Consider the following 13,467-nt stretch of genomic DNA (forward strand, 5'->3'; position numbering starts at 1 on the left):
TATTGGTGAATCACATTGTCCATTTGACTTAATTTATTTATATCAAAATCATGATTATTTATAGACAGATTTGATGAAGTAACAGGTGACAGGTGTTTTTCTTTTTTTAAATAACATTTTCAAACTAGGGGAAAGCAAACACATGCCCTGCTCGAACAAGACGCCGTTCCCTACACCCGGCTGCTGTTCTACATTACAACAAACAGAAATTTCCTGTTTGTATCCTCAGTATGGTTGATGGTGCTGTGGTCCCACATAGTTTTCTAAAAGGCCTGCAGCACTTCAACACTCCAGGTGAAAGACTTACTAGAAGATTATTAGTTTGCTGATGCCTCTTTTATCATTCAGAAGGGCCCCAAAGACACTGACATTGTTATGTACAATGTTGCTAAGCCTTTTTTTTTTTTTACCATTTGACATCTGACAGTAAATCGTTTGAGACTTTAGCTTCTTTAATTTGCCTCTTTGTCTTCCTCGTGCCTCCAAATAGATTTATTCTTGGAATGTATTGAGCAATTAGTCACAAAATAATGACTAATGAAGTGAACCAATATGAGCCCAATACTTTATGGTCCAGGTGACAACTATTGCATTTGACAAAAAAAAACAGACACTAAATTCTACTTATATCAGATAGTAAATGTAGAATATGACCTGTGGGTGAAGATGTCACAGTCCAACATTTAGAAGAGCATTGATTAAAAACTGCAAAACAACTATGACCTACATTTTTGTTTTATAATAAGTGTCTTACACCTTTGGAGCTGCATAGGGATACCTTGACTTTAAAGTAGATTGAACCTTGCTACCCTGCAACCCTGCCCCCAACATATAGCAAATTTTTTTGGGAAATGAAAGACAGGTGTTTCCACAGACATTTTAATATGTCAACATTTGCTCATAATAAAAATGCTCATAATACCGTGATCAGACAGGTTTTTGGGTGAAGCAGGCTAATTAAATCTCTGTGTTAACACAATAAATATCACTCTTTAAAAAAAAGGTTTTCAGCTCAGCTATAGATCCTAACATGAAACAAATTTTTGAACACACAACTACACAAAAGCCTTTTATAATAGTGTCACTGATGAAGTTTGATTCTGACTCCTGTCCGCAGAGCTAACGTTGCATAACAGACAAAAACATCACACAAAATAGTTTTAAAATATTTCTCTCGAGATAAAAAAAAAATCAGTAGATAAATCACTGGCACCTCTTTCCTAATAACAAATGGCTGTTAAAAACTAAATCGACTCATTAGGAAACAATAGTGATACAAGGGCGCCATCTAAATGCCATGGTATAAAAGAACAGCATCATCACTTCAGGCATGAGTGCATCACAGTCTTTGACTGTCTCTGACTCCACTGTCCTCTCATGCTCTGACTACTCACACTGTGTTTCAATTCATCATCAAACTCTCATTACTTCTCTTTCAATGTGCCTGTTTTTTCTTCTCTTTTCTTCTCTTATAATGAGGGAAATAAACATGCACTTTGGTTCATTCAACTTTTCTGTTAGGCAGCATGTAAAGACGCACTCACTTTCATTGTTATTCATCAGCGTGCACTGGACAGAAACGCTCCTCTTCTTTAGACGTTTGTTGAAGAAGCAGCAGAAGACTAAAACAAGGCTGCTCCCAGATCAGGTAACACACAGGTGTAACCCCTCAAAAAAGTGTCTCCTCCTCAGACATGCTTAATCACTTACAAATGACACACAGGATTCTGGGTAAAGGGGGTAGCAAAACCATAACACAAACAGATAAAAACACCTCTTAGCCAGCAGCCAAACCTTTGGCACGACCAGTCAGTCACAGAGTGTAGGTACCACAGGTAAAAAAGATGAATGCGTTCTTCATGTGGCATTGGTAAAAAGGATACCTATGCTCTGTGTCAGGATTGTCACTTTCTGGGAAGTGTTCCTTTGTCCTTGCTAACATTGAGTCCTCGTTCTTAGGCTCTCTGATGTCACTATTGCCTTTCCAAGCTCAGTCTTTTTGGATAGTGCAAATTGAAGGAGGACATGACCTGACCATGACCAAGTACCTCTACTCACATCAGCATAGAATAACAATGTGACTCAGACTGTGTAGATGCTACCTGTTGGATTTTCCCAAAGCTCGGTCTCTGTGTTAGAACAACTCGAGGATGTATAGCCAGATAAGATTTGACAAACACAAAGCCTTGAATTAATCAAGATTATGCTGTGATTTAACTGGCTCAGTGTAAACAAGACGGTATGTTTGTTACTACAGCTGATACTACTGTTTCCACTTCAGAAGAGAGCCTGAACTTTCATATCTGGCTTCTGGATATTTACTGCATATAAGGACTTTTTAGCTCACCGCAAAGCTCAGCACTGACTGAATAAACATGCTAAAAACTGCCCTAATGGCACATTTTCTCTACAGTGAAGCCTGGAACCACAAGAAAAGGCAAACCAAAGTGTTTGTCTCAAATCTTATCTGACGGGACGCGGTGGAGGAGAACTTCTTTGGCAACTCAGGAAGAGCAAAGGAACCCTCAGGACAAAGGGGAGAGGAACTAATTATGAGTCAAACACTGAAATCGGTTCTTGAAGAACAAGAGGCCGTTTTTCGTGTGTGTCGCGTCAGAGGAGGCCGGCGGGTAACGAAACTTTGCGTAAGTCTTGTCGCTCTCTGATTGGCTGACCCAGGGAAGTTTGATTTTGGTTGCATGATTGACAATGACATCATCACAAGAGCCCACGTGGAGAGATCCCAGGCCATCGATGAAAAACTCTGCAAAACAAACACAAAGTAATCGAGCCAAATACATTCAAAACTTTAACTCATTTTAATTCGAATTTAATTAACTTCTTAAACCCTCCAAACTTTATTTTAAATTCTTATGGAAATTTCCGAAGATACCAGATATGTCATATATAAGAAAATAAAATAGAAAATAAAGATGTACAAGACATCTAGAATATTTCCATTTGATTGAATGGTGCAGCCATAAAATCACGAAAACAGGATGAAATAAAAGGATTTTAACAACCTGAACAGTGAGAAGGGAGAAGTGGGAAACTGGATGTTAAGAGAATAAATTGAATAAATTCAATTTAATTCAATTTAATGCAGGCATTTAGTTGAATTATAGCAGAGCACTGATTCTGGGATTTTTGCATGTGCTGATTAGAAAATTTCACAGTACTTTGCAAAAATTATCTTGGTAAATGATATCTCAATAAGTCAAATGAGATATGAATCTTTAAAACATAAAATATTAAAACACATTATTATTATAGTGTGTATTGAAGATTATGCAGTTGTGTTTTTAAGTCGGCTGTCTTGTCTAATGGTTTTTCATCAGTACCTTTTTCAGATACGAAGTTTAGCATACTGCAGAGCATCCTTTTGATGGAAGAAGTTATTTTTTTCTCTTGTATGTGCCAAGTAAACAAATGTGCCACCACACTGTATGTAACTAATTGTAACTGGGTTCTGAGTATGCAGTAGGTACACATTGAATAAGCGACAAAATTGTATATAAGCAAAGATGTCAGTTTGCATAATGAATCACTGTATATAAGTCATATCACTGGTCCCATCTTTACTGTATGTTTGATATGAAAATAATTCTGTCTGAGGCATACTCACCCAGATGAGCTACCCTGGCAAGACGCGGGTCAAAGCCGACCTGTTGGACTTTGTCGGTGCGAGCCAGGAAGAAGTTAATGACCCCGTCAGTCACAACGCAGTTGGGGAAGCCTTGGATGACGTGATGAAATCCTCTCCTCATGTGTAAACAGTCACCATTCTCCTCCCCTGGCTCAATTGAGATGGTCTGTCTGTAGGTGGCAGTATAACCTGTGGCCTCCCGCACTGCACCACCCACCTGGACACACACGCACACACAAACAAACACCGACGTCACTGACAAACCCCACTAGACTGCCACAGTCACTGAAAACAAACAGTTTATTCCTCTGTCCCTCACCAGATCCAGAGTGGTTTTCTCTAAAACATCCACGAGTTTCTCCAGCTTGGTGTTTGCTGTAAAGATGAAGTCATCATCCACCCACAGCACGTACTTGGTGGTCACCTGAGAGACGGCCAGGTTTCGTCCGGCAAACCAACCCTATGATACACGACGCAGAGCTTGAATACCAGAGAGCATCAATAATGACGGCAGAGATGTGAAATTAAAAGAGTTTAGTGTGTGCCTTGCTCTTCCCTACCTTTCCAAAAGGCATGATGTAATGTTCGATGTAAGGCCCGGAGATGGTTTTGGGATTTTCACTGTCATCAGCAATTACTATGGTGACAGTAGGATAGTATCTTCTCACGCTATCAATAAGATCTTGAAGCTTGTCATAACGCAGGAAAGTCTTTGTAGCTATGGTAACGAGGGCAGTGACATTGTATTCTGCAGAGAAGGAAGATCAAACAACTGTTAGAGGAAAGTTAGCGTTTTTTCTTTTTCTTTTTCTTTTAGCAAATAATGACATTTTAAAAATAGCAGGCATATTGTCCAGTGGTTAAATAATGGCATGATTTTTGACTTTGGTTACACTATTGACGTGCCAGTGTTGTGTTTTACCTCCTTTGGATCCTGTGTTATACAGTTTGGGTGTTACACCGTGACGAATCTTGATGCTGAAGTTGGCTTGATGCCCCTCTGTCTCGAACTGCACTAAAAGACACAAGAAAAACTACTTTTAATCAATGTGATTAGTGTAATAAGATCTAACTGTGGCTGATCGACTACTGTCTGGTTCCACAGTTGTTAATATGCTGAATGTCATATTTTTATACTATCCATAAAAGATTAATGCTGATTAACACCTGCCATAAGAGGGTAAAAGCTTGACAGACAATTCAGAGAGGTAAATTTGGTCTTTGGTTATTGCCTCCTCAGGCTTTGTCCCTGTTGACCATTGTTAATTCTGTATTGAAGCAAAAAACAAACAGGCTGTAATATTAGACTGCCTCCTGATAAGCTGCCCAGCTTTTACACAAAGACATAGCGTCTATGCCTTTTCTCCTGCCTGAATTATTATTTCTATGTGGTGACCAACAGCAGGTATGAAGCCATTAAAAGGAAGAAAAGAAGACCAAGACAACAAATTATCTGTTTTAAAAAAATAGGAAATTGAAGTTAAATCTTTAAAGCAATAGTTCGACATTTTGGGAAATATGCTTATTTGCTTTTCAGATTAAGTGAAAAGACTGTAGCTTCATACTTACTGTACAGACATGAGAGTGGTAACGATCTACTCTTCTAAGTTTTTCCCCATAACGTTTAAAAAGCAAGAATAAGAAAGTCCAGAGAGCAGATGAGACCAAAAAAAGGTGATTTTGGTTTAAGGCTTCACCTGTGTCTACTGTGCTCGGGTGGAACAATGTGTTTGTGTAGGTGACAAACTGCAGCTGTCGGTTCAGGTTCAGCAGGAGACTGCCTGACAGAGTCATGTGCATCTCGCCGTCACCTTTGATTTTCACCCCGTCTACCTCTGCCGCCACATTCAGCGTTCCCAGCGTGACAGTGATGTTTATCTGCAGCGCGATGGAAAGAAAAGTAGGTGAGATAAAAGGCCAGCAGATATCGAAAGTATGTCAAAGTAAAGGCAGACATACTTACCGAGTAGTGGTCTCTGGGAAGGTCGTGTAAGGCCAAGCCTGAAAGCATATGATAACAACTTACAGACTTAGTTGCTACAGCAATTGGGACATATTTAATCCACTTCCTGTCAGCAGAAATGAAAATAAATATGTGCTTTCTAAGAAGTGAGCTTGTGTACTTTTCTGAGTGACATTTTGGATTGTATTTGCTGTGTGTTGTGCTAAACACATATTAAAAATGCTCCATAGGTCATGCAGATAAATGAAATCCAGTGTGCTTTTTGTACACCAGACTGTACTATAGAGGTCACATATGAACCAGCTCTAGGTTGGCGTTTGATAAAGTAGCTTTTCAAGAAATAGCTTGATGATTTATTAGCTGTAGTAGTGGCTAGTGCTTTAATTAAATAATCTAATCTTATACAGCAACACTGTGCTAACCACATCATCCAGCTTTAACTGTTGGACAGCAGTCTAATTTAACAAATAAGTCTTGTTTAAATGTGGGTGCCGTCTTACCTGGGATGATGATTGTTTTCAGGGGTCGTACCTCCACCCCCTGTGTTGGATACTGTAAGGGATTGTTAGCCTCTGCAATGATCAGAACATCTGCAGGCGTCTGTGACCTGAGGGGAAGAGTTCACATCAGGAAGATGCATACTGTAACCTACATACAACATACAGTACATTCACAAGCATAGACAGGAAGAGACTAAGTGGACAAATCCGCTTAAAATCCAGTGAGTGTGTTTTGCTCTTTGAAAACAAAAACTGACTAACACGACCCAATAGAGAGAATTCAATAGCAGCTATTAATAAAACATCTTGTCACCTTATGATTTTGTTCTTGGCTGGGGAAAAAACATCTCGTAGAAAAACTATTCAATGTTAAAGGTGTCAAGGAAGCCAGTATGGCAAGGAAAGAACGTGAATAAGATGATTTTTCCTTTTTGACTAATGATTAATGGTTAATTGTTGTTGTGTTCTAGGTCAGTTAAAGATGGAATAATACATTTTGAGTACCAAACCAAAAGGTGAAGAGGTACAGTATTTGTGACAGGTCATATGAGGGCATTGATGACTTTCTTCATGTCAGAGAGAGAGACACAGAAAGGTCCTGATCTCCAGAGATGACTGAACCTGATAAATAAAACTTACACGTAAATAAAGCCAAATTAAAATGATATTCAGGGAGTGCTTTTCTAGTAGTTATTTTGCTGAAATTCAGCTTATGCTTCATTAATTATTCATTCGTTATATTTGACATCTCCGTTTTACGGTGCTGCTTACCTCTTCTGGAAACTCTTGTACTCTTTGGCCCGTCTCCTCTTCATTTCCTCCAGCTCAGACGCCTCAAAAGCAGTGTGCAACGGGTGAGCTGACACCCGCGGGAATAAGAGTTGGGCGAAGGGCAGGTTTACTCCTCCACTCTCACCCTCACATACGCATCCATTACGTGCCAACAAGCTGGACAGATCATCAGAGACACATGTTTGTGAGGAGATCAGGTTTTAGCTGAGCTCTGTTGAGATGGAGTAAATTAAGTGGTTAAAAAACGCCCTTTGTTAACACTTACCTTGCCACATTCTCCCTCACGTGAAAGGGGATGCTGCCTAATCGGTGGTCTGGTTCTGGGAGCCTCTCCTCCAGATGCCTCTCTACTATTGTTGCCGGTCGCTGCCACACATCCACTGTGGTGTAGACCCGAGTGGGCCACGAATGGAGGAGGGCCAGTACCAGCACCACAGACACCAGGATGGCGAGCAACACCGTCTTTCTCAGGGAGCGCATCCTAAAACCTGACACAGACATATGTATGTTGAAAGACTTACTGGTTCACTCAAAAAAACTGCTGGTTTAAAAAATAACCCAACTTTAAGTACACCGCTGCGTAACTACGGGACAGAACACGCACTTTTACCATTTAACCCAGAATGCTGGGTTGTTCATTTGACCCAACTTGGTGAGTGAAATTAACTTTGCTGGTTTAATTATTACCCAAACACTGGTCTCATTGCCTTGCCATTGCCTACTTTTATATAAAATAATAATAATAATAATAATAATAATAATAATAATACTAAGAAGAAGAAGAAGAAGAAGAAGAAGAAGAAGAAGAAAGGTATATTATATAATTATTATTGTTGTGTAATTTATAATAAATTCCCAATTACATACAAACACACTATACACATTATGCCTGTTTTAAAATCGCTGCACTGGATACCTGTTAGTATTAAAATTGATTTTAGGATTCTTTGATTGGTTTACAAATCACTCAATGTTCTCGCTCCCAACTACGTGTCTGTCTGGTTTTAAGATATGTCCCCACTAGAGCCCTCAGGTCCTCTGATAATTGTCTCTTGGTTGTTCCTAGGGTCGAAGATACACGGCGAGGCCGCTTTTAGCCACTATGGCCCCAGACTGTGGAACAGGCTGCCAGAGGACCTGAGGGGAGCAGAGCGTGTGGATATCTTTAAAAGACAACATAAAACACACCTTTTTAGCCTGGCTTTTATCTAGTGTGGGTATATTTTGTTATTTCTTATCATACTATTAGTTTTATTATTTTATATTTATTTTATTAATTAAAATTTAATTAATTTTTTTAAAATTATGCTCTTTTTTAAAAGAAAACTCTTTATGTTCAGCACTTGCATTTCATGTTTGACTTGTGCTATATAAGTTTGATTGATTGATTGATTGATTGATTGATATATAAAAAGAGGCCACTGTAAATGTGCATTTAATTACATTTTAGACTATAGTCTGACAGTTTTTTACAGCCCATTACATTTGACAGCATATTAACATCACAATCATTACAAAAACATACATACAACATGCACACCAATAGGCTGACAACCTCTATGATGGCAGGTGTGGTTAACCATCCAGACAGCCCAGGGTGATACACATCCAAAAACAATTAATCATTCAATAACATACATAGAAAAAGGTACATAGACAAAAACAGGATGGAAAATAGGTTTGGATGGTTAACCACACCTGCCATCATTGAGCTTGTCAGCCTATTGGTGTGCATGTTGTATAAATATGGATGTGTTTTCCATTTTCCAAACATTCTGACCTGACGAAGATCCAAGTAGGATCAAAACGTTGTCATTATTAACTTTTGTGGCATGGAGTAAATGTGCAGGCGTTACCTTTTTTTTATTGATGCTGTTTTCTGATAGCCTAGCACCTATGTGATGTGCATATAATTACTCTTCTTCAACCAGTGGGACAGTAAAGCCAGGAGACCGCCACACATTAAATTGCAAAATTCTAAAAGGCGGCAGACATAGCGTGGTTATCAGCTAACGTTATAGCGATTGTTAAAGTTAGCTAGCTAACATTTAGTAAAAGATTGCTAGCTAGTTAATAAATGTCTTAGAATAAACCACCCCCTCTCTCCCTAGAGTTTTTGCAAATCCAGGGTTACCATAGACAGGAACCCCGCCCCCACGATCCCAGATTGTATTTTTAGAGTGAAATAAGCTTTAGATCATATGGTGTTACCACAACTTATTAAAAAATATAGCTACCATAAAATCCTGCCCACTGTGTTGTGCTAACCTCTGACTGCAAAAGATGGATCCAGAAAGTTCAACATGAACGAACTGGAAAATGAATCAACCATCAACTGGATTAAAGTAATCCAACCAGCTGTTTACAGAAACAACCCAGCACTTTCTTGTTTTATTGCTGTAATTATTCCTCCTGTCCACACTTGCCATTAAGAGATCCCTTCCTAACACAACTCCAATATAAGTGATGGGGTGACAAAATCCACAGTCTTTGTTCTGTGTACATGTTCATTTTAAAGCTAATATGGGGCTTAAACAGGCTCAGTTAACCAAATTAAGTGGATATCTTCCCAACTACAGTCTTGTAAGTATGACATGTTTTGTGTTACTATCTCTCCACCGCAGCTCAGCACATAAACACTGTCCGGGAAAACAAAAAGAGGGAATTTTGTACTTAAAAAGCCTGAAACCTCAGAAGATGTCCACTTAATTTGACTAACTTTAGACTGTTAAAGCCCCGTAGTAGCTGTGGCTGAATGATTATTTTTGCACAGAGCAAGCACTGTGGATTTTCTCCCCAGTCACACATATTATGAGAGAGAAGCTGGTGGTCTTGCTGAAGCTACAGCAGTGATCTCATCAAACCAAGCACCGAATGTCTATTGATTCTTTCATTCGTTCTGTCTTTCAGTTGCTTTCACACCACCATCTGTCCAAAATGTTTCATGTTTTGGCCTGTAACTTTAGAAGAGTTCAACATTTCAGCCAATTTTCTGTTTTCTGGCTACAAAAAGATGTTAAAGGAATGTCTTTATCATGACCTATCAACAGATACATTATGTGACATAATGGCTATTTAGGAGGATTCTGCATGATGCTTCTTTCTCGATTCATGGCCAAAATTGCTTTGTGCACACGTGCCCCTGTACCTGTGCAGGTATGCACAGGTACAGGGGCTCTCCCTCTGGGATCTCTCCCTCTGGAATTGCTGTTTGCGGCTACAAGTTACTGCAAACACCTCAAATAAATGTTCAAATTGAATTTGTATATAGTTTGTGGCATTAAAATCTCTTATACCCAATTAGCAAATTCCTTAATTTCTCTTTTCTTAATTTCCAGCCCCTGCACATGTGTTTAAAAAGTAAGAAAATATACCCAATTGTCTCTATCCAGTCAGTGAAAGGGCAATCTCTGTAGGAACCTGCATCTCCAGAAACCATGTAGATAGTCACAGGAATGAGTGAGTGCCTTCCCCATCTGGAAACTAAAAGAAATAAGCTAAATGAATAATAAAATACAGGGTAAAAAACATTATAACATCACAGACTAGTTCCCAAAGAAGTATAAATTGCATACAGAACTGCACAAAGCAATTGCATCGTCACATAAAAACACAGTGGAGCATCCATATGGTGCTTCATCAGCTGCTTGCCTGGTCTCACAGCCCCCAGGGGATATCCTGTAGGGTTTGGGGGTGACCAATTTAGTCTTATTGTGGTAGGCTGGAAAAAATCAATATAGGGGAAGATGGATAGGATCAGCGCTGAGCAGCCAATCAGATGTTTTGGACATGTGCACTTAAGCATCTCCCATATAAATGGTCTCCCTGTTCTATTATGTAGGATACACTGAGTGTGCATTAGATAGAAAAGGTTTCAGTCGTAGTCATCTGGACACTGTTTTCAGAATCAAGATGTTTCGGCTCCCATGACCCAAGTCATTCTCAATTGTGAAAAAAAAATTGGACGGGAACTGGAAATTTAAGCTACTCTGAGTTACATAAGCCCTGCCCTCAGGAAGGAATCTGCCTGAGTATCTGTAAATAGCTAGTTTCACCTGAAACTGACCTAATAGTTTCAAGATGGACCAGTAATCAGTAATCAGGCCTATTGTTCTCTGGCTGCATCTACTTCATCACTGTTAAGTGCCTGATTAGCATGTGACCAAGGTGATAATACACTCTGATAGACTTTGGGCAGATTAAATCTCAGACCACCATTTCTGTTCAAAGAGGGGTTCTCTTTCTTCACAAAAATGGCTTCCTTGACTCCCCGTTCAAACCAACTCCTCTCTCTAACGAGAACGTCTTGATACTGAAAACAGTGTCCAGATGACCACGACTGAAACCTTTTCTACGACAGAACACTCCTGGACGAATGAGGGACTACACCGTCCGTGCATTAGATATGTACGTTTTAGATTTCTCTCCAAAACCACATCTTGAGAATAAATTTTGAATAATCTGTTTGCCATAACAAATTAGGTCTTGCAACTGTAAAGTTAATCCAAGAACAGAGGTTTGTAGTGTATTTACTTTACAATCAGACCTTTAGGTTCAGGATTCTTTCTCTTATCTAGATAAACTATATGCCACAGTAATCTCTAATTATCGTAGCTGTAACAAACACAGGCAACATTAAACAGACAAATAGCATGAAATAACAAAATAGTAAAACTAGGCAAAACCAAACAAATGCACTATTATGCATAAAAAAATCTTCCAATTTGCAGATTTTAACTACAATTTAGTGGTTAAAATATATAAGATAATACTGACTTATTGCTCAGGCCATAGATTAACATAATACAAACCAAAGCTGTAGAAGATGACCGACAGGAAGAATACGAAGTAAAGGAGTATCATTTTAATTCAAATAATTATGAAAAATATAACAATCCATTTTTTTTAACATTGAGCGTGATCTGTGTGCTAATTCAACTGTACAGTCTTTATAGTGGCATTACCCAGTCCCATAGCCCTGCACATAGGTTTAAATTGTGCATTTTGAATGATAATTAGCTGTGATGTTGTAAACATAAGCCGTTCAAGAGAGGCGAGAGATGATCTCTGAAGTCATTAGGTCCATAGGCCAATCAGAATTAAACTGCGTGCTGTATTAGTTCAATTCAATGGGGCTTTATTGACATAGGAAACAGACGTTAACATTGCCAAAGCAAGTGTGAAATAAAAACATATACATAAACAGACGAAATGCGCTATTAAAATATATATTGCGATGCTGTTTTTAATTAACCTAAAAACGAGCCAATGAGGAGGTAAGGAGAGCTGTGGACATTACAGGCTTATAGCTCCGTGGGTCCCTCCCAAGGTGCGCGTGACAGATTTGTTGCCTCATCCAGATTCTAGATATTAAATCACCTCAGTTTTATTCTGCATCAGCTACTCATCCTCACTGGCCACAGCATCCTTAAACATCATCATCATCTGTCCAGAGCATCAATCCCTGGCCGCAAATGTAGCCTATGCGATCTCTCAGACAGGCCTATTAGCCTACCTTGTCGTGAATAAGACTGAAGGAGAAAAAAAAAGCATGCACACAAAGCATGATGTGTCTTTCGATGGCATTCCTTAAATGCGTAAATATCCTCCAAAGAAATGCTTTTGAGGCATTTATCGACAATTACTTGGCTCCAAAACTGGTCACGCCTTTCATGTTTTGTCCGGTAGAGAAACCGTCAGACTTTCGCCCAGAGCTGGACATACCGACAAAAATAACGTGCTGAAGACAGACACAGAGATAGGCCTTTATTATTACATGTCAAATCATATGAACTGGGAGCTCACCTCAGTTTCAAAGACGCACGGTTGTTTCACCTCCCGCCTGCACGGAGGTCGCCCCTCTTAGTGAATTTGTTCCTCAGTGGTCTTGCAAATGGGATCAGATGTGGAACAACGGAGCAGCCAAGAGACAAATAAAGCGGCCGCACATCGCAGCACTGCAGGCTGTGGACGGACGCTCACCCTGCAGCAGCAGCAGCACGCCGGAGAGCGCACCGCAACTCAACACAACACTCAGCGGAGCAGCAGCAACATATAACACACCCCATGAACTGTATATGAACTATATCACGATATCTGAAAATGCATGCATTGTTGTTATGCAACAACTAGACCTACTCACAAACATAAGTGAACATTAATGTGTGTGTGTGTCTTAGCCTATGTCTGGTATCGTGTGTGGGAATGTTGGAGTGCGTGTTTAAAGGGAGGATGTTTTTTTGTTTTTTTTGACAGTCTGCCTCTATTTCCATACTGGCAATGCAAATAATCCATTTTGACATAACACCACACAACTGGAGCTCACACTCCAGCAATGTGCGCATACTGGGTACCAGCTTAAGAAGTTTATAGTTATACTTGTAAAATGTGGACCTTAGAAATCTTGGTCCGGTGTTTCTAAATAAGAAAATAATTCGCATTGTAATTTGGCCAAATTGGCTTGTGACGCTCCTCATCCATCAGGCCAATGGATGTCCATTCACTCTGTGCCGGTCTCGTAAACTAACAGATCCCAGAACTGGAAACCCGTTGACAGACACAAGAAT

General features: G+C 39.5%; 1 protein-coding gene across 4 annotated transcripts; it reads right to left on the minus strand.

Annotated features, from left to right (window-relative positions):
• Nucleotides 1-865: 865 nt before the first annotated feature.
• b4galnt1b (beta-1,4-N-acetyl-galactosaminyl transferase 1b) lies at nucleotides 866-13,374 on the minus strand. Of its 4 annotated transcripts, none has more exons than XM_044177433.1 (12): nucleotides 12,707-13,374; nucleotides 10,276-10,384; nucleotides 7,167-7,389; nucleotides 6,881-7,057; nucleotides 6,110-6,216; nucleotides 5,610-5,647; nucleotides 5,458-5,524; nucleotides 4,569-4,661; nucleotides 4,207-4,394; nucleotides 3,966-4,106; nucleotides 3,626-3,863; nucleotides 866-2,764 (listed from the first exon to the last, which is right to left on the minus strand). In XM_044177433.1, exons 3-12 carry the CDS (start codon nucleotides 7,379-7,381, stop codon nucleotides 2,547-2,549), a joined length of 1,482 nt encoding a protein of 493 aa, XP_044033368.1. In that variant the 5' UTR covers nucleotides 7,382-7,389; nucleotides 10,276-10,384; nucleotides 12,707-13,374; the 3' UTR covers nucleotides 866-2,546. The 4 variants fall into 4 exon arrangements, with proteins under 4 accessions (XP_044033368.1, XP_044033339.1, XP_044033349.1 ...); XM_044177404.1 differs by having other exon boundaries at nucleotides 5,344-5,524; nucleotides 12,707-13,361; XM_044177414.1 differs by lacking the exon at nucleotides 12,707-13,374 and adding an exon at nucleotides 12,417-12,435 and having other exon boundaries at nucleotides 5,344-5,524.
• Between the last annotated feature and the right edge of the window lie 93 nt (nucleotides 13,375-13,467).

The sequence above is a fragment of the Siniperca chuatsi genome, linkage group LG2 (genome assembly GCF_020085105.1).
Source record: "Siniperca chuatsi isolate FFG_IHB_CAS linkage group LG2, ASM2008510v1, whole genome shotgun sequence".
NCBI lineage: Eukaryota > Metazoa > Chordata > Actinopteri > Centrarchiformes > Sinipercidae > Siniperca > Siniperca chuatsi.

Excerpts from the sequence above, each read along its gene's own strand:
- b4galnt1b (XM_044177422.1), bottom strand. The coding sequence starts at position 7,381 with ATGCGCTCCCTGAGAAAGACGGTGTTGCTCGCCATCCTGGTGTCTGTG. Across the intron at positions 7,058-7,166 it reads GTGAGGGAGAATGTGGCAAG|CTTGTTGGCACGTAATGGAT; the intron begins GTAAGTGTTAAC and ends TGATCTGTCCAG. Across the intron at positions 6,217-6,880 it reads TACAAGAGTTTCCAGAAGAG|GTCACAGACGCCTGCAGATG; the intron begins GTAAGCAGCACC and ends TCTTCCCCTCAG.